Raw genomic sequence first — 25,597 nt, 5'->3', positions numbered from 1 at the left:
TAATTTAGACCTGGACATTGAGGCCTGGAGACATGAACTCCTGACCCACCTTTTAATGAACATAGATCGTATATCAAATGTAGGTTAAAAGCTGCATAAAAATCGCCACGAGACTGGTCTTCTTCACACAAGCAGTGATGCAGATCCCGCTCTTCTCCACAGACGTGGAGCTGACCTTTATGAGGTTTCAGGGTGCAGCTTCACGTCACAATTGTGCCTCTAACCTTTCCGTGTTGCACCCCTCCAACCAGATCTTGGAATTACAATCTCTTCACATAAGGCTCATTAAGTTACCCCAACACTTTCCTTTTTGGGGACACTGGCATGCATGACGTAATTTGTGAAGAGATCTAGTTTGCAATGTGTGTGCGCGTGTGTGCAGGGAAAGCGTCAGTGCGCACCGATACCAACCAGCTTGGCAGCTGTATTCCGTCGCTGTGATTGGGTGGAGGGCGGCGATTCATTCTGTCACGATTTGGGTCGCTCCCACCGGAGGACACCGATCGACTGAGTCCAGCCTTTCCGAGGTGCTCATCGGAGAAGACGGTGCTCATCCGGAGGAGAGGGGTTCACCTCAGAGGGCTGGACTGACACCTCGTTGTTTGTACGCCTGTGTCGGCGAGGAGGAGAGGCAAGAGGGGAGATCATCAGCGCTGGAGCGACCAGCCGCCTTTTTCTTCTGTTGAGGCTGCGGTAAAAGTCGTTCACGATGCCGGTGTTTCACACCAAGACCATCGAGAGTATCCTGGAGCCGGTGGCCCAGCAGATCTCCCACCTGGTCATTATGCACGAGGAGGGGGAGGTGGACGGTAAAGCTATCCCGGATCTGACGGTGCCGGTTGCCGCGGTGCAGGCTGCAGTCAGCAACCTTGTGCGGGTGAGTCCCGAGTTTTGAATCAGGGCGTCACTTAATTGTAAGATGAATGACATGAAGTGCCTGGACCCAGTGACATTTATTTGCAAAACTTCCAATGCATTGAAATCTACATTTCTGGAGGCTGACACCTAACTAAGGTGTCTGACAGCAGCTTTTATGTTTTAATTAATAAATGGGATGAATCAAAAGCAAGTTATAAATCTGCTTTGAAGCAGCTCCATCTTTTCCACTTCTTTTTTTTTTTTTATCCTGCTTCCAGATATATGGCATGGGAATCCCAACTTGGTCTTTATTCACCAATAAAATGATATAAAACTGCCACGCACACAGGTGATGCTCATGCGTGTTTGATCGGCTCCTACAGCAGGTTTTGTGCGTCTCTGTCAGTGCGCGTCTGTGTCCACAGAACACAGCAACGCGACCTGTCAAAACTTTACCCAGATTGATGATCAGATGGGAGCTGAGCTCAATGAAGTTTGTATGGTGGAAGAACAATGCGTGCTGGTTTATTTAGTAGGATTCGTTCCTCTGTTCCGGATCAGTAAAGAAGGTTTTTATTTAGGTTTTCCAATTTAAATACTTCTTATAGTCTAAACCATCTTCCCTTTTTTTTGTCCAACTTATTCCACTACTTCCACTTTTCTCCACTTAGTTGAGTCGAATTGGTCGTTTTGACCAGCAAGAGCAAAGCCTCTTGTGTGTGCACTGGCTGGGAAAATCAATATAGTTCACATCATTAATGTTGATCCGGGTCGTTATTGATGAAAGGACTTCTGGGCTTGACTCACTTGGGAGAAATTAGCACCAGACAGAAGTAAGCACTCATTCGCTTACAATATAAAAAGCAGAGGGAAAAAGGTAGTGTTCTCTGAGGAAGTGGGAGGGAGAGATTATTTCATTGTGGTTTCAAGGACAAATGAATCCATTCTTGGAAGGAATAAACCTAGATATGCTTTAGAAAGATTATGATATAGCCTAACCTGTGTCAAATATGAATTATGCACAAACATATTTGAGAGAAATTTAAAAAAAAACAATCAACATTTTCTATTTAATTACAGTAAAACGTAATCTGTTCCTTCTTAAACACTGATGTAATATGCAGAGGTTATGAAAAAAAACTCTGTTTCAGCTCGGGCTGCTGCTTGCTATGCAAGGACACACCAAACCATTTAGATAAATATCTCATTAACTGCTAATGAAAAGGACTGCTGAGTTTGAACTCAAACACCATGACATGTAATAATGAAAAATCCCCTCCTGTGCAATACAATGCAGCTAGATTGAGTCCTTGATGTCCGTTGCCTACCAGGCACCCTTTCTTTCTCTGCTTGTCCTTGTGAATCCACTCAGTTGATCCATCCCGACAGTGAGCAGAAGGAGGGTAATAGCAGCCTCAAGCTTGTCACTGGGTATCAGATGATGGAGATTTGAGGCTGTAAACCATGGAGTAGCACAGGAAGGAGGGAATGTTGTTATGATTGAGGCGTACAGTATAAGGCAGAAGGTTAAAGAAATAACATTATGAAATTATCTAAATAATTACTAATTATTTAGAATTACTAGTGTATTTGCCAGAGGGTGGTATGTAAGTATGTAGGCTTGCTTTACTCAGACACTTTAAAAAACGATTTATTTCAGTGGATGAGGAGAATATGGTTTGCTGATAGAGACAAGAGTGAAGAAGTGGGTGACGAGATGCTATTGAAAGAAACTACAAAAGATGCTTGAGATGGGAGCTTGTACAATGTGTGGCATGTGGTTGCTGGGTAGAAAAACATAAATGGATGTTTAGGACACCCAAAACTCAGACACCCTTCTGTGTGCATATGCTTTAGTTTAGAAAGATGATTCATTTCTAACCTTGTTCTGTGTGAGCTAACATAGTGTACTGTGTAGCAACATGCCAGCGTCACCACAAGAGTCCCACTGCACACTGATACAGTTACACTACTAACCTCATCCAGGGTGGGCTGACCATGCGGGGTACTTAAGATCTGGGTCAGTGAAACAGTTAAACACACTCAAGATGGTGACAGCTTCGATCTTTGAGGTGCGTGGGCTGATGCAAATGCAACTAAAGATATAGGAGATGTTGCTGGTGCATTTGGTTTAAAGTGTGAGCTTTTTGAAATTCTGCTGATAGTAGAGCTGCCTCTGTGGTGTAAGTGAAGTGTCTGCTTCTAAAGGAGTCAACATAGACCCCAAGTATGTCTTAGGGGGAGGGTGGAGAGGAGGAATAAATAGATTCACCACTGAGTGAAGTAAGCATTGACAGAACAGAGCATTAAAAAGGAGGAAAGGAGATGTGCAAAGAGCTGGACGGCTTAGTAAAGCAGCCAAACAGAATGATGTGAGTGAAGAACAGAGGAGTTGGAGAGAGGAAAATAAATAAGTTCAACAGGACACGGCTGTCTCCCTGTAAGAAAAGGAAAGAGGTTCTGGTGTTTTCAGACCACACTCAGAGTTATGGTCCCTCCTCCCAATCCATTCCCCTGTAAACATGCACCAACTGACCTCAGGTTACTTAATGTAAAGTATGACACAACTTTTCTCATTCTGTGGCAGATTTGGGAAGAGTTTTAGTTTTAATGGTGTGTCTACATTTCACCTCTGCTGCATAGTTAGCCTCAAATCAACTTCTGACTGTGAAAAGAATTCCTAAATTTTTTACTTTAAATGTTGGTTTGTGGAAATACTGGAAATTTTTGTTTGTTTGTTCCAATTGTTTTATGTTATTTGATGAACTGTGACCTCTCTGTGCACCCTGCTTCTTGCTTAATAGCCCATGGGATGGGCCCCAGCCCCCTTCCCCACAACCATTCTAGGTCTCTAGACAATGGATGGATGTTACTTTAAATATATATTTGTCTTTTATTAAACAATGCTTTTTAAATAATAACAGATGAGATTACTGTGCGATATAGAGATACCCATACCTTAAGACAAAAATAAAAGAAAATCTGTTTCAGTCTGCAGTTTCTCTCAGCCTCAGACTGTTATAGCAACCTTCAGCATTTCTTTTTGCTTTTTAGCCCATTAGTGTTATTGCTCTCTCCAGCTGTGTTTGTAGCAGCAGCAGCAGCACTGAACTATTTTTAATGCCAATTATCTAAGAAAAGGTGTTCACATACATCTGCTGTCAGACATTAAGCCAATTTCAGCACGCTGCAAGCTAGACCAAAGCCATCTCCAACTTCAGTTTACTGTCATTAATAAGCATAATTCTCTCATTAAACAAGAACTTGTTTTTTCCATGAGTCACTATGATTTCATTAGTTAGATATGCTCCATCTGGTCGGTGTGTCTTAGCTTCTAAAAATAATGATTTATTATTTACAAGACACTGAGGCTCAAAGGTGCATTCAGTCATTTTTCAAGTATCAGTTTCTGTCATAAAATATGGTAACTTCTTTTACCAGAAAGACCACTATGGCATGAACTAAATTTAATACCTAAGGCCTCAGAGTTACACTTCACAAAGGCTGGGTCTATCCATCCATTTTGACACGCAACTATTGCAGTTTGGGGCTGTGGAAGGGCCGGCGCCTATCCCAGTTGTCATAGGCTCAAAGGTAGCATGAGGACAGGTCATCAGGCCATCACAGGGCAAACCAAGAGAAAAAATTACAAGCATCAATTCAGAATCCCCACTTAATCCAACATGCATGTTTTGCGACTGTGAGAGAATCGAGTACCAAGAAAATGCACAAATTTACAGGGTGAACATGTCACAGTGCTGACCTTTACACCACAGTTCAACTTATGGGCCATTTATCATACAGATACAGTTATGCTCAGCACAAAATGTGAAATACCTGATTAAGTTATGAAGATTTATTTTCATTTTGTATAAATTTTTGGTTTGTTTGATTTTATACTGTACTCATGGTTGGGCAGATAATATAAGAATTGACTTCTGCTGCCTCTTATTTCATTCAAATTTACCTTGAAGATATTTTCAAATTTTAAAATATGTTTTGATTTATTGAATGAAATGAATAAATAATAAAAATAAATAAATAAATAAATCACAGTTTCCCTGCAAATTCATTAGAACTGGATTTTGGAACTTTACATTTAGATCTAAGCATCATATTTGGCGTGACTCAGTGATGCAAAAGAGATGATTTTTATCTGCATGACTGAACGTGTGGTCAGTTTCTAGTTTGAAAGGATTTTTTAAAATGACCAATATATTAACCACCTGGCATTTAAAGCTTCTTTTGATCGTTATTTGCTTATTTGTTGGTTTATTTTTGTTTAGGCTTTTTTTTTTGTTTGTTTTACCACTATGCAATTACTAAGATTCTTTATTTGCCTCCTTTGGGAAAAAATCGGCTCATTTTAAAGGGCACTGCTGCACAAGAAGAACATGAATCAGCACAAAAATAAATAATAAAATATAAAAGACAATAAGAAAAAAATAACACAAAAACCACAAATTAGAAAGTCAGAGTCCATGCAAACAAATCAAAGACTCATAAAATGGCTATACATCCCTGATATATACTAAACATGTTATTGATGGTTTGTTGTTGGTCTGGTGATTGGGTACCCTGTAGTGCAACACTGTTTACAGGCAGATTGAAAAACTTGTCCCATGAGGATAGAAATGTTTTAATGTGTCATCTAGGTTTGAACTGTTAGTAGGGGTTTCTCATGACACAAAATTCAATACAAATAAAGTTAATTAAAAAAATGTAAAGCCTTCATTAGAGATGATGGTAAAGATGTGATCAATAACTATCTGTCTGTTGCTGGGCAGTCCTTTTGAAGGTTGTACAACCACACACACATCGTGCTTCAGTCTGTGTCTGGCAAACCACTCAACAATGCATTAATAATGTATTGAATAATCAATAGCCAGAGTTGCTGCTTACAGGAAACAGAGTTTATCTGAAGGGTTCATGAGGGTGTGGTCTACTCGTACATCTGCATTCCTCACATTTGGAAACAACACAAAATTCTCACCAAGATTCAATGAAGTTTCAGGTTATTTTATTTGGATCAAAATACTTCTGTTAGTGAAGAAAAGTATATGGCAGAAAATAATACATCATCTTGTTTAATACAACTCCAGTTCCAAAGAGCAGAAAAGCGGTGTAAAATGTAAATGAATACAGAATGTGATGTTTCAGAAATCATACCATTATGATTGTATTTGTAAAACAAATCAAACAAACGTATCAAATGTTTAAAATGAAACATTTGAGCATTTTATGAAAAACAATAGTTCATTTTCAATTTGATGACACAAATGAAAACATTTGTACAAGGGCAACAAAACTTGGGAAGAATTGGTAAAATAGCTTAATGAACAATAATTTGAGATCATTCCTCTCCCAAAAGGCCAGCGAGTGGCTTCTTCAGCTCCGAGTTGATGTGGTGTTGACTAATGTAAGGGGATCCTTTAAACATTGTTCTATCTAAACTTTATTTTTTCATCAAATTCAAGATGAGCTACTTATTTTAATGAAACAGTACAGTGGTCACATGTCAATATTTGTTGTGTTTATATGTTTTATTGTGAACAGATCATAAGTAAAAGGGATATGCAAAGTGCTGCATTCTGTTTTATCTACATTTTATACAGTCTCCCAGCTATTTTGGAAATGGAGGTGTAAGATAAAATGGTAAATCAGCTATATCAGCATTTAAACAACATTTTTACCAAACAGAAACAAGGCAGAAGATTGTGTGTTGCTCCATTCACAAATTTGTGCTTAAAATGGTGATCTCCACACGGTTCCTTCAGTATAAGTGTTGTTTACTGCTTTGTACACCTGTAGCAGAGATGTAAAACTGATCAAATTACATTTAGTTTTCCTGCTTACAACCACCAACTCTAGCAATGACAATAATTACTGATAAGCCCCCCCAAAAAACTGCATAGCATTGCAATATACAAAATCTAAGTGTGTGGACAAAACATGAAAACACCATGCAGTAAATGTTAAAATGTAAAGGACAAAAATCACACATGAAGAAGAGTGTGATACTAGATGTGGAGAGATGCTGTTTTTTGAGTCTCTCGAGCCAGAAAGTCTATTAACCAAATTTTACTGATGCAGCAACAAGAGATTGATGTTACCATCTCACTGTAATTGCGTCTCAAGTGTGCACACTAAGACTTGTTTGTCTATATTTGTGGGATCTGTAAATCAGGAGCCAGCTGAACACAGAATCCAGCCACTTTGCGGAAACCATTAGCTGGACCTCACACATTTATTTGGCTGTTTGAGGGACAAAACTTGATTTTAGGTTTAGACTCAGGTTAAGGATTGGGGGATGGGGTTATTGTAGTTAGAGTAAGTTTGGCTTAAAGGGCTGAGGAATGTATCATCACAGCAGAGTGTAAAACAACACAACTGCGTGTGTACGCCTGTGTAGGTGGATGCATACTCATGTGTGTGGGTTGTACTTTGAGTTTAAGAGTGATGTTTTTCAGTCAGTCATAATTGTATGAACATCTGCAGAATAATTGAACAGTATATCCAATCTATGAATCTATTTATTTTACATATTCAGTAACAACAAAAAAACTGTATGGATTCACCAAATCCTGGATCTGAACTGCGCCTGGCTTCATATTTAGAATGATTGTACTTTTGTATAACGTGGATGCCTTTAAATCAATGGATAATTAGTCTGAAAACTCAAAGGGCTACAGAAGATTAATATAAACCCGTTGCCCCGACCTGCCTCCACGTAAAACAACTGACAGCACAATCGGCCAGAGTTATGATATGCATGCATAGTTGAAATAGGTGCAAATTGATAGACACTATTTCACCCTTCAGACTATTAATAGTGCTCTTAAAAAACAAACAAACCTAATGATATTAGAATCAATCTGTGTTTGTTACAGGTGGGTAAAGAAACGGTTCAAACCACAGAGGACCAGCTGATGAAGAGAGACATGCCTCCTGCTTTTATAAAGTGAGTTTGTCTCAGAGTGCATGCTTTGGAAGAAGCAATTATGCAGCTCTCTCCTACTCACAACAGCAAAAATTATGTATATGAGCCATTTTATCTCAACAGACAGAGAACTTATTAAAAAAAAAAAAAAAAAGAGGATTCCAAGCAGTTTAATGTTTGGAAATGTGGCCTCATTCCCAACTGCAACAAAGAGCCACTTCTGAGAGCGAGTTCGCATACACATCCGGCTCCAGCATCCAGACCACTGAGAGGTTGTTAGTTGTTTTTCAGCTTGCGTTCAAAGAGCTGACATTAACTCAGAGTGCTAGCTAAGAGCTGGTGAGCAGTTCTGGGACTCTGACATCAGGCTGTGTGTTTGCCTGCTTTTATGCGTTGTGTTTGTGTAAATGTTCATACTCTCACCAAGTAGTTACAGAAACATCCTCTTTTTCCAATTTCTTCTGTCCTTAATTTCTTTGTCTTAAAATGCTCATTTTTCACCTTTCCAACTTGTATTGCCATTTCACACGAAGGGTATAGATCTTAAGCAAGTCCACACTGCCTGCTGCTTTTTGCTGCTCCCTCACTCATACATGGGCCACTACACCGTAAATCTCACTCCCAGGGCTTAGGAAGGGGCATGTGGGAATGTGAACCTGCCTAAATATAGACGAACCAGCAGCCATTGATATCCTGACCAAAGGGGTCAGAAAGAGGAGGGATTTAGGTTTATTTGAATGCTCTTAAAATTTATCACCTTCTACAGGTTAATCACAGACCAAATTAATATTTACAATCCAAATTCAGAAATGAAAGCACTTTTTTTTATTAGATGAAGTTTACATAATTCCCATACATCCCAAATTTCATAACAAGAAGCTTACATGTTCCATGATGTGAGTGTGTAAAATTATAGTCATCACATTCCGTCTGTATGCTTTATTTTCCATGGCCTGTGCTTTACAAAGTGATTTATTTCAGCTACTAATTAATTGATTTGATGTCCAAAGATACCCTAAGCTTGATGTGTTTTCAGGGTGGAGAACTCATGCTCAAAGCTTGTCCAGGCTGCTCAGATGCTCAAGGCAGATCCATACTCTGTTCCTGCACGGGATTACCTAATTGATGGATCCAGAGGAATACTGTCTGGAACCTCCGATCTGCTCCTTACCTTCGATGAGGCAGAGGTGTGTGTTTTCTGTCTTGTGTGTCTTGATGCTCAGTGTTAATTCAGTGGAGCTTTGGTATCTTTCAGAGAAATAAAACTTTTTATAGCAGCTGCACAGAGTAAGGAAGTACTTGGAGCTGTAATGGAGGCTCAGTTGCAGCTAGATCTAATCACTGAGATCAAATGACCTCCCTCGGTCATAACTCAGGATGGGTTTGTGTGTGTGGTTGGCTTTGTATGTGTGTGTTTGTGTGCAACTATATACCAAGGTCTAATGGCAGAACTCTAAGTGGAATCATACGTAGCACGTGATTCAGCTTACCATGTCTCATCACTAGCCTCATTTTTGAAAGAACAACTTTTCTCAGTCACAAGACATACATCACAAGACTACAGGCACACACACACACACTCACACTCACACAAACAACAAAGTAACTTCATCAGTGTCTATAAAAAGCTCATGCAGCTTATCACTGAATTTTGCTGTTCTTGTAATAAAGTTTGGCATCAGTCAGTCACTGTTATGCTTTTCCTTTATACCTGTCATGTCACCTGTGATTGTGTGTTGCTTTCTAGGTGCGTAAGATAATCCGTGTTTGTAAAGGTATCCTAGAGTACCTGACAGTAGCTGAAGTGGTGGAAACCATGGAGGACCTCATTACATACACCAAAAATCTTGGACCAGGTCAGCAAAAGTGTTTTTTTTTTTTTTTGGGTGGGTAAAAAAAACCAGAAAACAAACTAATTTTATTGGATCCAAAAAGTTCTAAATAAAATATCAATACTGTGGAGTTTTGCATATGGTGACTAAAAGGGAAATCATTCAGTCCTATTAAAGAGTCTGTGTTCTACATCTGTTGTTGGAGTATGTTTTATTCAACAAATTGTTTACTGAAATAAGGAAATCTTTAGATTTTGGCCCCTAAAAAAGTAAACAGTTTCATTTTGTGTTTTTACCACTCCAAGTAAGCAAGTTCCCTCAAAACACAAAGTCCATCAAACCATCTGTAGCAGCATTGTTGTCAAATAGTTATTCAGGTAGTTTTTGAACAGACTGAAGCAAAAGCTGACCGAGTTTTTGTGTTGTTGTTTTATTTATCTATTTTAAAGCAAAATCTTAAAAAAGGATCTAAAAATTCTGAATTTCATCCGATTGTAAAAAAAAAAAAAAAAAAGAAAGAAAGAATTTTAAATTTTTGGTTGCTGGTCAGACAATACAAGAAACATTGCATCTTTTTTATGTTTAATCAAGATAATAAAAGATTAATAACTATCTTTCATAGTTATATTGGTGTAAATTACAAAACTGGTATAAAATGAAACAATTTAGATCATTACTGTTGATTTGATGATTTCTGTAAATCTTTGGATTAAAATAAATCATCCATCATGATGGTGAACTAAATTAACCACCAACTGGTTTGACACTGTGAGTGAGTTTTTACTGGCAGCAGCTATAAACAAGCTATTTGTCATCAGAGACATCAAGTTAATTACATTACCAGTAATAAGCTGGAGGAAATCTGCTTCAAAGGTTTCCTGACAGTGGGCCGTTGCAGTTTTGCATGTCATCCGTTTCTCATGAAATAGTAATCTTTGTGTTGATCATTTATGTAGCAAAATCTACATGAAAACCAAACTCTAAGAATTTTTTATTTGTTTTGGTTGTCTTTAACTCTCATAGCAGCATAAATTCTCTTAATTTTGTCTGCTTTCTTCAGGGATGACTAAAATGTCAAAGATGATTGAGGAGAGGCAGCAGGAGCTGACACACCAAGAACACAGACAGATGCTCATCAACTCCATGAACACAATCAAAGAGCTCCTGCCTGTTCTTATCTCAGGTATATATGTGTGACTTTGTGTGGGGGGATATGATAGACGAGGTCACCGAGCATCCAGCAGTTGTTATAGCAACACTAATAATTACAGTAATTAGTTGCAGGGAATGTGAGGCTGATTATGCATTGCCTACTGGCAGCTTTGCATTATAGTCATCACCTGATTCAGTTTTAGTATCATTGGTTTTGTTTTCACAACCTTTGTTTGACAAAGTGGTTTGCTTCTAGTTTTTCACTATTATGTACTTTTATCATTCACTCACCAAAAGCAGTGAAAAGTTAGTTTCTTTAGGAGCTAATTTTATATGTCTGTATTCTGCTTGAACATTACCTTGAATGAGTGCTGGTATTTTCAGCAACTTCTTTTTAATAACAAACGACACTGGCCAGTTTGGCACCAGTATACCTTATCTACAGGTGGTGTCCTATATAACCATTGAAAATCGATGCCATATACTGAAACATACTGTTTACACTAGAATGTTTTTGCAAATTGTTGGTTTTAATATTGACTCATGTCATTGGCTACGAGATTGATAAGCTGCTGGAAAAATACTATTTCTATCAAATCTGTAACAGCTCATTTCCAAACACCAAACATGTTTATTCCTTCACCTCATTCCCTTCTTAAATCTGGTAAAATGCCCAGTTCTAATTCAACAATAAGTCTGAACTGGGTCTGCACAACCCCCGTTGTACTGGACAAGAGGCAGGTAACTTTGTTGGGGGTTTTCAAATATAGTATGGTTGTAGTGAATAGTTTATTCCACTACGACACTGTTGTTATAAAAAGTTGTTTTCTATCTTTAGCCATAAAGATTTTTGTCGCAACCAAGAGCAGTCGAGGTGCTGGTGTTGAGGAGGCCGAGAGGAACAGAAGGTTTACCTTTGAAAAGATGAGTGCTGAAATCAATGAGATCATAAGAGTCTTGCAGCTCACCACTTGGGATGAAGACGCCTGGGCCAATAAGGTAAAAAACCCCTTCCGCATATAAAGATTTACTTTAATTCTATACCACCAAACTTAAAAGAAAAAAAAAATACGACTTAAAACAAAAACGTAATTACTTACAGCATATAATCACTTTTTCTTTTGAGAGCCCATTTGCTCAAACATACCACACACACATTTCCACTGAGCTGCATCTCTGAAAAATTCACTCTTTGCTTTCTGTCTCCACTTTTCTTTTTGCTCGCTAGTATAACTCCTGGTTTTTTCTTTTTTTCCTTTTCTTTCGTACCTTCCTCCTCCATTCTTTTCCTCCCTGTAGAAGGTAAGCCTGTTTCTCTCCCCCTCTGCAGTTTCCAGCATGCAAGTGTGTTTGTGTTTGATCAAGCAGGAAATTCATCCTTATGTTTACATAGTGTATATCTGTCATTGAAGTATGCAACAGTAAGTGTCTAATGTGCTTAAGGCCACCAACTGTTAACTGATGTGAAAATGTACAGTGCACATATTTCAACACTACTATATATTTCTACATATGCATCTGTTTATCTTTTGATGTCCATTTAAGAAAAATGGCTTGAAACAGATGACAGTTGTCGTTTTTTGTTATTATTATAATATCAATATGATTAAACAACTTGTTCTAAGTTGTAACTGATCTATAAATTCAGCCTGTCTTCAGTTACAGTGGTTTTTTTTGTGTGTTGCTCACTGTGTGATATGGTTTGCAGTAGAATCAGTGACGTGCAGAAAATACTTTCTTAGAAAAATATTTTTGAGCATCAGTAAGAAATTGCATTGAAACTGTTTACAGGAAAGATATGTTTTACATGTCTAGCCTTTACCTATGCATGTTTCTCAGCACACATCCTTTTCAGACAATAATCTGTATGTATGTGTGGGTTTGCTGTGGAAATGCTGCAGAGTTGTGTGATAAGCATTTACTGTCAGTGTTTGAGAGAAACCACTGGCACGCTATGACCGCTGTCCTCTTGAGTCATGAATTATAGAAATAAGCTGGTTAGTGTCCAGACACATCCATAATAGATGAAGTGCATTGAACGGTTCCGCTTATGCAGTTCATTCCTCTCTTAGCAAGGAAAAGGTGTTTTTCTTTCCTCCTCCACTTGTTATTAGTCAATGGATGAGTTTAGGTGTGAGATGATTGAATGCTATTTTATGTTTGAGTTTCCTTTTTATATTCAAGACTAAGCTTCAGTATAGCACTTGCTTTTTTATTCAGAATGAAAGAGGTCTCACAATATAAAGACTTGTGGTATTACAAACTATTTACTTCTCAATTATGAATTAATACAGTTCTCAGATACGACTCTTTTTACATATAAATTGGTACATCTACATACATAAAGGTGTATGTAGAGTCCTAGCTTTAGAAAGGACAATACAAGAGTTAATTATTAGATTATGTAAACCCTGTACACCATTTTAAAAAGGGTAGAGGCAACATATCACGTATATTGAATCTAAAAAAACTGAATTCATTGTATCTTATTATTATTGGCATAATTTTAATTTGACACCAGCAACAAAAGTGTTTTAGCAACGCTTGAAATTTCCTTCAAAACGTTAACAGTGTGACCATCTTTAACTGATTAATTAACCAGCAAGAAATTAGCAGCAATATCTGGTACAAAAGATGATCTATGAGAAACTTAACTAAATAATTTTAGGATCAATGACTCCTGAACACTAACACAGACTGTCCTTGATATTTAGTTCTGAGTATTGTATCCCCTTTTTTTTTGGAGTGGAAAACTACCTTGTAATCTAGCATATTAGGATTTTAATTGATTTAAAATTCATGGATGCTGCATTATCCCAGCTAAAGAAGAGATAACCCTCCTCACTTGTTATTAGCACGGTGATCAAAACATCTGTGATGGTGTTTTTCTGTCCAATAAAGTATTTAAGCTTTATCTGTCTAAAGACACAGGAATGAGAGGTCTAATTTAAATTTATATTTGAATTTTATATGTACCTTTTGTGTTATTAAAAGAGTAATTACGACACATGCAGCAGATTTGAATGGATCTGAAAATAAGCAATGCAACAGTCGAAAATGTGCACTTGTCTAATTTCTCTAAGTGTTGCTGTCAAACAGTGAAATACATGTTTCCATTTTCCATGTGTTGTCTTGTACTATTTTTTAACAAATATAGAGATATGAATTCTACTTGCATCTCAACAAGTAGAATTCAAATTCACTCACTTCCACAGGATGTGACAGCCGTATCTAAAGTATTTTTCAGTCCATGAAAGACCAACATAGGACCCTAAAAGGGTGTGAGGCATTAAGAGCTCATTATAAAGTTTAACCTTACAGGTCAAAGATCAACGATCAATGAACTTTTTCCTTTATACAAAATAAAGAATGTTTTTATTAGATGTGTGTTCCTGCTTTAACTTAAATTAAACACATCTTCCTTTTCTTTTCACTTCAGGATATGGAGGCTTTGAAGAGGTCTCTGGCTCTGATTGAGTCAAAGATGGCACAGGCTAAAAGCTGGCTCAGAGACCCTCATGGACAGCCAGGTAGCCGTGGTTTTTTTTTTTTGTTTTCTTTTTGCTCAGTTAAACCTTTAGCTAAGACATTTAACTCACACTTTATGCAATAATCTCCTGTGGGTCTTCTTCCTGTTCTCAGGAGATCCGGGTGAGGTGGCGATTCGTTTGATTCTGGATGAAGCTGGGAAGGTGGGGGAGCTATGTGCTGGGAAAGAGAGGAAAGACATTTTGGCAACTACTAAGGCACTGGGACAAATGACTGATCAGGTGGCTGATCTACGAGCCAGGTAGCATGCTTATACTGTTAACTGTGAATAAACTGTTTTCTGGACACTACGATTTTCTTTGTTTAGCTTATGCTTCATCTGAGTGTTTTTATTGTTCCTGACAGAGGCCAGGGTTCAACCCCAGGGTGTGTGCAGCGTGCAGGCCAGTGCTCTCAGGGCTTGGATTTGTTATTTGGCAAAGTGGACAGTGCTGCACACAGACTAGAGGCTTTAATCAATGCCAAGCAGGCCATTTCCAGGAGGTTGGATGCTGCACAGGTCAGAGAAAACAGAGTAATCCTGTGAATGGTACTACTACCTAACTGTTTGATTCATCTTGCCTGTGTCTCTTTAGTCAAGTTTTTTTTTTTTTTTTTACAAAAGTTGTTGTGTTTCATTCTCATCCTTGAAGCTTGTGTTGTTATTAGTTAGATCCATATTTACTTTTTATAGGATATATTTTTTATATTTTTTTTTATTATATTTTTTATATTTATTTTTTATAGGATATATATTGTGTCACATATATGGATTTTTAGGCATGGTTGGCTGATCCTAATGGTGGTCCTGAGGGAGAGGAGAACATCAGATGGCTACTTGCAGAGGCCAAACGTATCGCCGATCTATGTGAAGACTCCAAAGAAAGAGATGACATTCTGCGCTCCATAAGTGAGATTGCTGGACTCACCGCTCGGCTCGTGGAGTTACGAAAACAGTATGCATTCCCTTACATGACACATGTATCAACATTAATGTAAGTCTTAGAACATTTCCTTGCAGGATGAGACTGCATGCCACCAGTAGGCATATTTTTCTTGCCTGGAAAATATGCTATTGCTTGTCAACCTTTGGCATCAGTCCTACAGTGTTTAGATGTGGTGTGATGGGTTATTGTGTTATTGTTGGAGGATGGCAATGTATTGAGGAACAAGACTGGGTAGATTAAATCAAAATACCACATGATCAACAGCAGACTCCGATTGTCCCTCTGGAAGGTTTATAAATGACAGCAAAAACTAGCTATTGTACAGTATATGATGTTTTTGTATTTCAGTTTTACTGCTGCAGATAAAAACTACTGATATAAGAGGATGAAACTTTGTGGCTGTGCCAGGGTAAAAAAAATTATCTAGCATATTCTAATCTGGAACAGAAAGTACTTTTACAGTATGTGGCTCATAGATATATCACCCGTGTGTGAGCTTATAAGGACTAAGTGTACAAGGCCAGAAAAGAATTTCTACACTCACTGAGTCTAATCTTTCAGATTAATTCTTTTTTATTCAGAATGGAATTATTATTCAGCACTATCCTTCAAAAGAAATAAGTGAATATAACATTTCTTATACTGAAGAGCACAATTCTTGCCTTAAACTTTATAGCTGTTTTTTTAAGACTTACCCATTAGCAACCATTCATTTTTTTAAAGAAAACTTTAAGAAATGTTTTTAAGAGATGTATTTCCCTTTTAAGCTGTCTACTGATGGTGTGAAGACATTAACCAATTGATGAGTTTAAATGGTCTATTTTAGGACAAAATTTCTCCTCCTTTAATGTTTTTTTTTCTTTTTTGCTTTTTGTTTCCCTCCCTAAATTTTCTGTTCCTATATCAGAGGTAAAGGTGACAGTCCAGAAGCTCGTGCACTGGCAAAGCAGATTGGGGCTGCACTGCTGACATTGCAGTCCAAAACCAACCGAGCTGTGGCTAACATGAGACCAGCCAAACCTGCTGTCACCTTGGAGGGAAAGATGGAGCAGGCCCTCCGCTGGGTGAACAACCCTGGAGTGGATGACAGAGGAGTAGGTAGGCAGAAAACAATGGCAACTCTAATAATCCATATTAGTATTCTCAGCTTTCTTCCCATTTGCAAACTTGTGTGGAAGACAGCTATTGTATACAAGGTGGTATTTTGTGGGGGGTTTTTTTCTTTTAATGTACTCAGCAGTTACTGGGTTGTGAAAGATGTGAAGTGTTTGTGGACCATTAGAGAAACTGGAAACTATCTCACTCAGGACGTTACTGTTTATATGTTGTACAGTAATATGTTATTTCCTCAAATGCTCACTGTGATGAATTTTCTACAGTTTACACATAAACCACTAATTGATTTACTTGACTACCTTTGAGTATTGCTTTCATGCTTGGTGTTGTTGTCTTCCTTTTCTGTCATTTGATTGTTTCTTCCCTTCTCTCACGCTTCTCTATGGGAGTAGAGTGTGAGAGGATACAGTGGAACACAGGTACATGCCTGTTACAAGCTGTGTTGTAAGATGATGCCAAACACTTATAGATGATAACAAAAATTACTTCCTGTAAACTTCAAGGTCAGCATATACCACAAAGACAGCATTTACTTTTAATTTAAAAGAAAAGTTTTCAACATTAAAACAATCCAATAATTAGCTGTAATTATTGTATCTGGATCATTTTTGAAAACCAAAATGACATTCAGTCTGTACATCTTGAATTAGACTTCTTTGTGTTGCACTACAGGTCAGGCAGCAATTAGAGGGATGGTTGGTGAAGGGAAGAGACTGGCAGGAGGCCTGTTGGGCCCGTATCGACAGGACATGATTGGGCGCTGTGACCGAACAGAAGCACTCATGACATCTTTGGTGGACATGGCTGGCAAGGGTGAGGCTGAGGCTCCTCATGCACGGGCCACAGCTGCACAACTACAGGACACCCTCAAGGTATCTAAACATGTGACAAATGCACATGAAATAAATTTATTTTTGTGCTGAACTTTACCAAATAGTTATATCAGTTTAGATCACAGTTCCAAATATATGAAACATGTCTGGCTAAAAACTGTTAATATAATGTATGTGGCAATTGCCGAAGAAATTTCCTACCCCAAAATGTTAAAAGCTTGAATAAAGACAGTGAAACCTGGGAATTTAGAGCGTCTATGAACCACAGGGTTCAATTCAGGTGAGCAGAGTTAAAGCCACACTGAAAACTATTTTTATAAAGTCCTTAAAATGTATCTTAAAATGTCCTTGAATAAGTCTTTTGCTGGTGGTCGTTGGTGGGTTCTTTAACCGGCACACTTCTTCTCTCCAACAGCCTGCAGAGATAAGCTCATAGATGATAAGATCATACCCGTTTCTAGTTGAGCTGATTTACTGAAGATCTCTTTTGGCCTCCTTAGGGTGTCCATAACAGAACATGACAGTCACAAAAAAAGGTTTCACATACAAAATAAAATTAAATGCATGTAAAATCCAAATAAATCATGCAATAAATAAATAAAATACACACATACTTTGACCCTGTCATATTTCCATAAGCTAAAGAAGTGCAGCCATAAAATTAAAAAAGGAAAAAAGTGTACAGGGTATGTTACCATGGAAAGCATTAGTAAAGGACTCCATCTAGTGGACAGTTGCCTCTCTCTGCTCTGACCAGGACTTGAGGCACCATATGCAGGAGGTGATGACCCAGGAGGTATCAGATGTTTTCAGTGACACCACCACCCCAATCAAGCTGCTGGCTGTGGCTGCAACTGCTCCACCTGATGCACCCAACAGAGAAGAGGTCAGTAATAAATAAAAATAAGCCCTCAGTAACTCATTCCCAAAAGCTGTTTAGCATAATTTTAACCGATACTACACCATATGTTTGATTTTATTATGCTTACTGTGTGTCTGTGTCAATAATAATTGTCTCTAAAAGGTTTTTGAAGAGCGTGCAGGGAACTTTGAAACCCATGCAGGTCGGCTGGGAGCAACTGCAGAGAAGGCTGCTGCTGTGGGAACAGCCAATAAAAGTACAGTAGAGGGCATACATGCTGCTGTGAAACATGCCAGGGAGCTCACACCACAGGTGCGCCTGTTTGCTTTGGTCTGCTTGATTTGCATGATGACATAAACTGGTGAAACATGTGACTGTCAAACCTTATCTAAGTGCAACATGTTAACATTACATACTGTTAATGTCCAGGTGACTTCCGCTGCTCGGATCTTGCTGAAGAATCCAGGTAACAAAGCAGCATATGAGCACTTTGACACAATGAAGAACCAGTGGATTGACAATGTTGAGAGACTCACTGGTGAGGAATTTAGCAGCTCAGTTAGTTTTACATGTTAAATATTACAGTAACAAATAATTTTCTAAATCAGATGCGGTGTCATCAAGAGCGTTAATGTCTATTTGTGTGTGTGTGTGTGTGTGTGTCCCTCAGGTCTAGTGGATGAAGCCATTGACACCAAGTCTCTGTTAGATGCGTCTGAGGAGGCCATAAAGAAAGATATAGACAAGTGCCGAGTTGCCATGGCAAATGTTCAGCCCCAAATGCTTGTTGCCGGGGCAACAAGCATAGCAAGACGGGCTAACCGAGTCTTGTTGGTGGCAAAGAGAGAAGTTGAGAACTCTGAAGATCCACGTTTCAGAGACACTGTTAAACATGCGTCTGACATCCTCTCACACACCATCTCACCCATGGTGATGGATGCCAAGGCGGTGGCTGGCAACATACAAGATAAAGGTTCTGAGCAAACTTGTGTTCATGATAATTGTATGACCAAACTTGGCATTTTTTACTTCTTGCTTTATCTGTCTTTATGCTTCACATGCTTCTTCACAGCTCTACAAAAAGCATATTTGGACTCATGTCTGAGGATCCTGGCTGCAGTGGGAAAGGTTAGAGAAGCTTTCCAGCCTCAAGAGCCAGACTTCCCTCCTCCACCTCCTGACTTGGACCAGCTGCATGTAAGCACATTTCAACACTAACTTAGCTTTTAACTAACATTAAATGGCCCCTTATTTTGCCATGATGATCCTAAATTCAGTGCTGTAAACTATACACCATTTGAACCATTGTATATAGTGATCAAACCCCTTTAATAGCTCTGAAAAGCTCGATCTATCTATCTATCTATCTATCTATCTATCTATCTATCTATCTATCTATCTATCTATCTATCTATCTATCTATCTATCTATCTATCTATCTATCTATCTATCTATCTATCTATCTATCTATCTATCTATCTATCTATCAGGTTAGTGATGATCAGGCTCCACCAAAGCCCCCATTGCCAGAGGGTGAGGTCCCTCCGCCTCGGCCCCCTCCTCCAGAGGAAAAGGATGAGGAGTTCCCGGAGCAGAAAGCTGGCGAGGTGCTCAGTGAGCCCATGATGGTTGCTGCCAGGCAGCTGCACGATGAGGCTCGCAAGTGGTCAAGCAAGGTCAGCTCACACAAACACACAGAGCTCTATAGCAGACATATTCAGCCAAATATCCGTGAAGATATTTTATTGTTGTTTAGTTATAATCACAAGACATAGTAGTTTCTCTCTGCTGGCTATGAGACACTTGCCAAATGACAAAATGCTTTTATGTATTCTGAGAAAATGGTAATGTCCTGGAACTGTGTTGATCCTGGAATGTGGAAATCAGTGCATCGATTCCAATTTCAGAAGAAAACTGGAAACTGTCATCTGTTTAAGCTGAAGGCATGTAAGGTTGTTTATGACTTAAACAAACACACTTACATGCACATATAGAAGAAAAAGGGTCCCCTGGGGAAAAAAAACCAAACCTTCTATCCATAATAGAGGGATAGAAGAGAAAACACTATTAGTGCAGCGCTATCTTTGTCTGGACTGATTCAAGAACAGTTCTTCTGAATACATAACCAACTGCTGTCTTTTATGAATTGCATAACTGTTTTCCGTTTGGTAGTGCTCCTAACACTTTTTCCACAGCTGTTTTATGATCTGTAAATTAAAGGCCTCTTTGGAAATGGGCACAAAGATATCTCTCTAACAATGGTGCTGTGTCAGGTTCAGTTTCCCAGCACTTTCTTACTCATAACTACACTAGAGCGATGCCAGCCTCTGGTCTTCGTTACAATTGGGTATTATTTGGTTGTCCTTCACAAAGTGTCAACGCAATCACCATCTCAGGCACATCACATGTCTGCTGCCTTCCCATACACACTCCTCTTTCCCATTTTTTTTCACTTCATTGAAGCTATTTTGCGTGCAGTTTCACCTTCCTGTCCATGCTCTTTCACCATGCTCCTCTTCCCTCCTGTAAATCTCCTGTCCACTGTTCTTCCATCTAGTACCTCTCATGCTATACTAAATGCCTCCTTTCCCCATGCTTCCTTCCTTCCTGCCACCCCTGGCTTTTTCCTTCCCCCTTTTTTCCTTTTTCCTTTTCCCCCCCTCTTCCTTCTCTTCCTCCTAACCCCGTTGCCCTTTTCTTTCCCCTCTGTCCCAATCAATCCTCCTCTTCCAACCACCAACAATCCCCACACACCTCCCTGTCTTACCCCTGCCTGGCCCAGCCTGAGGATGAGGAGGCAGTAGAGGAGAGGGAGGTAGATGATGAAGATGAGTTTACTGATGGTGAGGATGACTATGAGCCAGAACTACTGATGATGCCATCCAACCAGCCTGTCAATCAACCCATTCTGGCAGCTGCCCAGTCTCTCCACCAGGAAGCGCGCAAGTGGTCCAGCAAGGTCTGCGCACATACATGCACATGAGTGAATGCACACACAACCACACGTGGGTCAGACAGTATTTATAAAAGATTTCCAGTGTTTTGAAAATTTGGGAGCTTGATAAGTATTGCTTGACCCTCCTCGCACACACACATGCACGTACACCAAACCTACGCATGCAAACAGATAAATGCACCACATTAAGAAAGTCCTGCAGGACAAAAACAACTGTCTGGAGTTCTAGCTGACAGTGACTGCGGCTGTGCGAACAAAAAGCTCTGCATCCGCCACTACCATGGAAACCACCACCCAGGTGCGGCTGCTGTTTTACTGTTCTTACATTTTACTTAGTTGTGGCATACACTCGGTTATGCTCATGCCATGCTAAAGTTGCACGACAGGTCAAGGTCTGTGGGAATGGCAAGTGTGTTTCTTGCACCACAAACTGGTACTGGCTTCACAAGTCCTTCCCTTATGTTCATAATTAGGTAAACTGGTTCAAAGGAGGAGCCAGGCACTCTGTCATGCTGTTTCCTTTATTGTCAATCATTGGTTGTGCGGCTAACCTGTGAAGCCAAGGATGACAGTTTCCCAAAGACTTCTGGGTGATGTAGCTCTTACTTTAGACTGCTTGCTTACCCAGTAGGATCACTTGCTTCAGCTTCTTAATGTCACAGTGTGCACTAATCACCTCAACACTAAGCATCACATTGTGGGTACTAACCTCAGGTAGACTATGATATAAGGACCATAGGTAAACTAAATCTCATAGCTTCATCTGTGACCTTTGGAGAATATCTCATAACTTGCATTGACACGTGCATGAAGCGTGCTGCTAAACACTTATACGTAATGCCTGTTATGCTATTCAAATTCATTATTTCAAAGTACTAATATTAAATAAGCATTTGATGACATAATGTTCATTGTCCAATCCTGGAAAAATCTGCAGAAACATGGCTCATGCAGAAAATTTCCATTCTGACCTTTTATCCAAAGCAGCAATCTTCTGATCACATCTCTTACTGTTTCCCGCTCTGCCTTTTGGATACAGGGTAATGACATCATAGCAGCAGCCAAGCGAATGGCCCTGCTGATGGCAGAGATGTCTCGGCTGGTGCGTGGAGGAAGTGGGAACAAACGAGCGCTGATTCAGTGTGCCAAGGACATTGCCAAGGCTTCTGATGAGGTGACAAGACTGGCAAAGGAAGTGGCCAAGCAGTGCACTGATAGACGCATCAGAACTAATCTGTTACAGGTGAAAAGACACTGCACGGACATAAAAGTTTTCTTTCTTTCCATCTGATTATTTTCTCTCTGTATGCAACTTTTTAAAATTTCAGAAAGCATTTTTATTTTTGTCTTTTTTATGTAAGCTATTGATGTGACTTCATTGATAGAACATAAATGACTAAATTCTTATTCACTTGGACATAATGAATATTTATGATTTTAAGTATTTAAAACAAAGTGTAACTCAGATAGACAAGGAACAACCAATCAGCTACTTACCTAAACAACATGCTATGCCGCCAGCATGTGGTGCTGCTGTGAAAGACAATTCTTTAACAGACATTGAGGTTAATCACAGTCACACTCTCTGCTTTCCAAAGGTCTGTGAACGAATTCCTACCATCAGCACTCAGCTGAAGATCCTTTCTACTGTCAAAGCCACCATGCTGGGACGAACAAACATTAGTGAAGAGGAGTCAGAGCAGGTAAACACACAACACAACACTGTACTGATGCAAAATCACCTCTCTTCTATGGTAACGGGGGTTTTATTTGTTCTGTCCAGAGTGCAAATTTAAGGCCAAAGCTTATTTTTTCTTAAACTCAAGGCTTTAGTCCCACTTATGTAATCTTATTTAAATGCTGAATAAACTGCCTGATGTTATGTAAAGGACACAACAAATTAAACAGAAAGCTGTTTTTTCAATGTTTGATGGCCAAACATTTGTATAGAGAAAAGTAATAAAGCTACTGTTTCACTGACAGATAATCATTCTTCTACCCTGAGCTGTCGCTTGCCCAAATATTGGAAATTCATAAAACAAGGCCACCTTATAAAAAAAAATTAAAAAAAAAAAAAAAAAAAAAAAAAAATAATATATATATATATATATATATATATATATATATATATAATACATATTATACATATAATACAACATGATTATTAATTTTTATTTGCAGTTAAATTAGTTATAACACAAGCAGATCAGACATTTTTTTCTGTGATTCTAAGCTTCACTAACTCATCAAACAGTATCAAAATGAGTTAAAACTCCATATCCACAAGAGTTTACATTGAACTGCTATTAACATGTGATGTATAAGTAAAATATCATTTTAAAAAAACAAAACCTTTTTTTAATCCAAGTACTGGAAAATATATTGTTTTAAAACTTATAGATCTGTTCCAGTACATCCACAAAATATGCACTCTGTCAACAGGGTTTTTACTTTAACAGGAAATACTTCACTTCAATCTGTTTCATTTACCAGGCCACTGAGATGTTGGTCCATAACGCCCAGAATTTGATGCAGTCTGTGAAGGAGACTGTCAGAGAAGCAGAAGCTGCCTCCATCAAGATCCGCACTGATGCAGGGTTCACCCTCCGCTGGGTGCGGAAGACCCCCTGGTACCAATAAACATGCCTGGACAGTGACTCCAGTAACACCCTTAGCCTGGCATCAGTAGCACAAACCTCTATTAAAAGTAGCAACACATGCTCTCAGGATGAGAGCCCTACAAGAGGAAACTGCAGGATTTTGAGCCATTTTCCACTGTAGTCTGGGTATGAACACCAAGAAGCACTAAACTTGATACAATGCAGGTTTTATTTATTGGAGTGAATTCAGCTTTGCTCTCCTTTCTCAGCAACTGTGGAATCACGCAGGGTTATCTGAGAAAGTTTCTTAATATATATTTTTGGTATGTTGTGTTACAAGACTTTATCTAAATCCCAGGTATATATTTTTTGCATGAATTTTTTTCTATTTTCTGAAGACAAATTCTGACATTAAGATACTTAATTGTTAGACGTTTACTTTGCATTGCTTTTTTCAGTGAGACTTTCTTATTGTCGACTGTATATACAATTTGATTTCTTGATAATACTCCGCTTTGTACACTAAAGTGTGGAGTTACGTCCGAGCTGATGAGATGTCCTCTCTTCATGTTTACTTATAGTAATATCTAACTGAAAGTCTATTAATTCAAAGGTGATACATCATCATAGAAGTCATTTATGATGTTTATATCTGAAGAGTTTGGTTTTCTGAAAACACAGTGGTGAAGGTGAGAAAAATGAATGGTTGTCATTTACAAAGAGAGTGTAGTTGGAGGAAGAGAGTGGTAAAAATGTTTATATGAGTAATATTAGAGATAAGCAAATATGTTTATTATGAGTATTTTCATTGTATTGAACTGTAACAGTGAACGATGCCAAAGGATTTTTTTTTTTGCGTTACCGTAAGCTTAGGAAGTAACACTGAAAATCCAGGTTATTACAAACAGTGCAGACCACTTTCTTTAGACTCTGAAATAGTTTCTGAGGTCTGTTATTTTCTAGAAAAAAGATTTCTTAACCTTTCCTTTGCTTAGCATTTTTTAATCTTCTTGTAGTGCTCTGTGTCTGCACTTTGTTAACAGTTGAACTGTTTGGGATTTGATTTTTCAGAGACTTTTGACTGCCTTTCAACACCGTGTTTCCCAGTTTTTAGAGGTTTTTCCTTAGCAGCATCACTCTGAGCATTCTGATGCAACCTTTTTTTGTAAAAAAGAAAAAAACAAAAGATGACCCCGGTGGTTTGAAATGAACATTTCTATACAATATCAGGCATTTATGCCAGCCCAGTGACCTTTTCATTTGGGGGGAGGGTGTAGATTTAAACCAAACATTGAGTGTTAGTCTGAGATTTAAGAGATAAAAAAAAGAAAGTTGATGTCACAGATGTAAAACCAGATCAGTGAATGCATATTTTCATTCCTATTACCGTAATTTTTTAAAGCAATGGTTGAGTAAATTTAACTGTTGAATTGAGGCTCTCTAGGTGTGTGTGTGTAGTGTCTTCACTTAAACAGCATTAGTGAGCTGTCCCTGTGATGTTAGGGATGGAGCTCTGAATGGAGCACAGAATGCACCTGCATTTTTCAATTTTATTTGGGCCTGCTGAGCATGTAGCAGTCACTGGCCCTTCACAGAGAGCAACAGGGTGTAGAGCTGCGTGTACTTGATGTGTTCATTCACACCCTGAATGTATTCTGATAGCCTCTAGCCCCATAAACACATCTGCTGTGCCTTGGAAGAATAAATGACTATAACGAGACTAGAGTCGGCCTCTTTATGTTCTCATGCAAAAAGCACAATATGCCTCAAAGAAAGTGATTCTTTCCGCAAATGACGTCGCATTCTGGCAATTCTTGACATGGAGCACGTTTAACATCTTGTTTCAGCATTGGCATGGAAGCGCAAAATTCAAACTAAAAAGACAAGTGTTTGGGAAACCAAGATAATGTGATGCTTCTGGTACTTCATAAAAAAAAAAAAAAAAAAATCAATTTTATTACAGCTCATACCAA

The 25,597-nt window shown here is 38.6% G+C and overlaps 1 protein-coding gene across 1 annotated transcript; it reads left to right on the top strand.

Annotated features, from left to right (window-relative positions):
* The first annotated feature begins 449 nt into the window (after nt 1–449).
* LOC306762431 (vinculin-like) lies at nt 450–25,338 on the top strand. The gene is made up of 22 exons (XM_079248885.1): nt 450–877; nt 7,749–7,819; nt 8,835–8,985; nt 9,546–9,654; nt 10,691–10,813; nt 11,621–11,781; nt 14,222–14,312; nt 14,425–14,572; nt 14,677–14,830; nt 15,091–15,266; nt 16,165–16,355; nt 17,046–17,245; nt 17,964–18,092; nt 18,231–18,380; nt 18,498–18,606; nt 18,739–19,041; nt 19,141–19,265; nt 19,559–19,744; nt 20,851–21,027; nt 22,064–22,267; nt 22,623–22,727; nt 23,518–25,338. Exons 1-22 carry the CDS (start codon nt 710–712, stop codon nt 23,662–23,664), a joined length of 3,378 nt encoding a protein of 1,125 aa, XP_079105011.1. The 5' UTR covers nt 450–709; the 3' UTR covers nt 23,665–25,338.
* Nucleotides 25,339–25,597: the final 259 nt, after the last annotated feature.

Source organism: Telmatherina bonti (assembly GCF_933228915.1).
Source record: "Telmatherina bonti genome assembly, chromosome: 11".
Taxonomy (NCBI): domain Eukaryota; kingdom Metazoa; phylum Chordata; class Actinopteri; order Atheriniformes; family Telmatherinidae; genus Telmatherina; species Telmatherina bonti.
This window is presented reverse-complemented; position numbering and strand designations above follow the sequence as displayed.

Excerpts from the sequence above, each read along its gene's own strand:
- LOC306762431 (XM_079248885.1), top strand. The coding sequence starts at position 710 with ATGCCGGTGTTTCACACCAAGACCATCGAGAGTATCCTGGAGCCGGTG. Across the intron at positions 15,267-16,164 it reads CTCGTGGAGTTACGAAAACA|AGGTAAAGGTGACAGTCCAG; the intron begins GTATGCATTCCC and ends TTCCTATATCAG. Across the intron at positions 18,381-18,497 it reads CCAGGGAGCTCACACCACAG|GTGACTTCCGCTGCTCGGAT; the intron begins GTGCGCCTGTTT and ends GTTAATGTCCAG.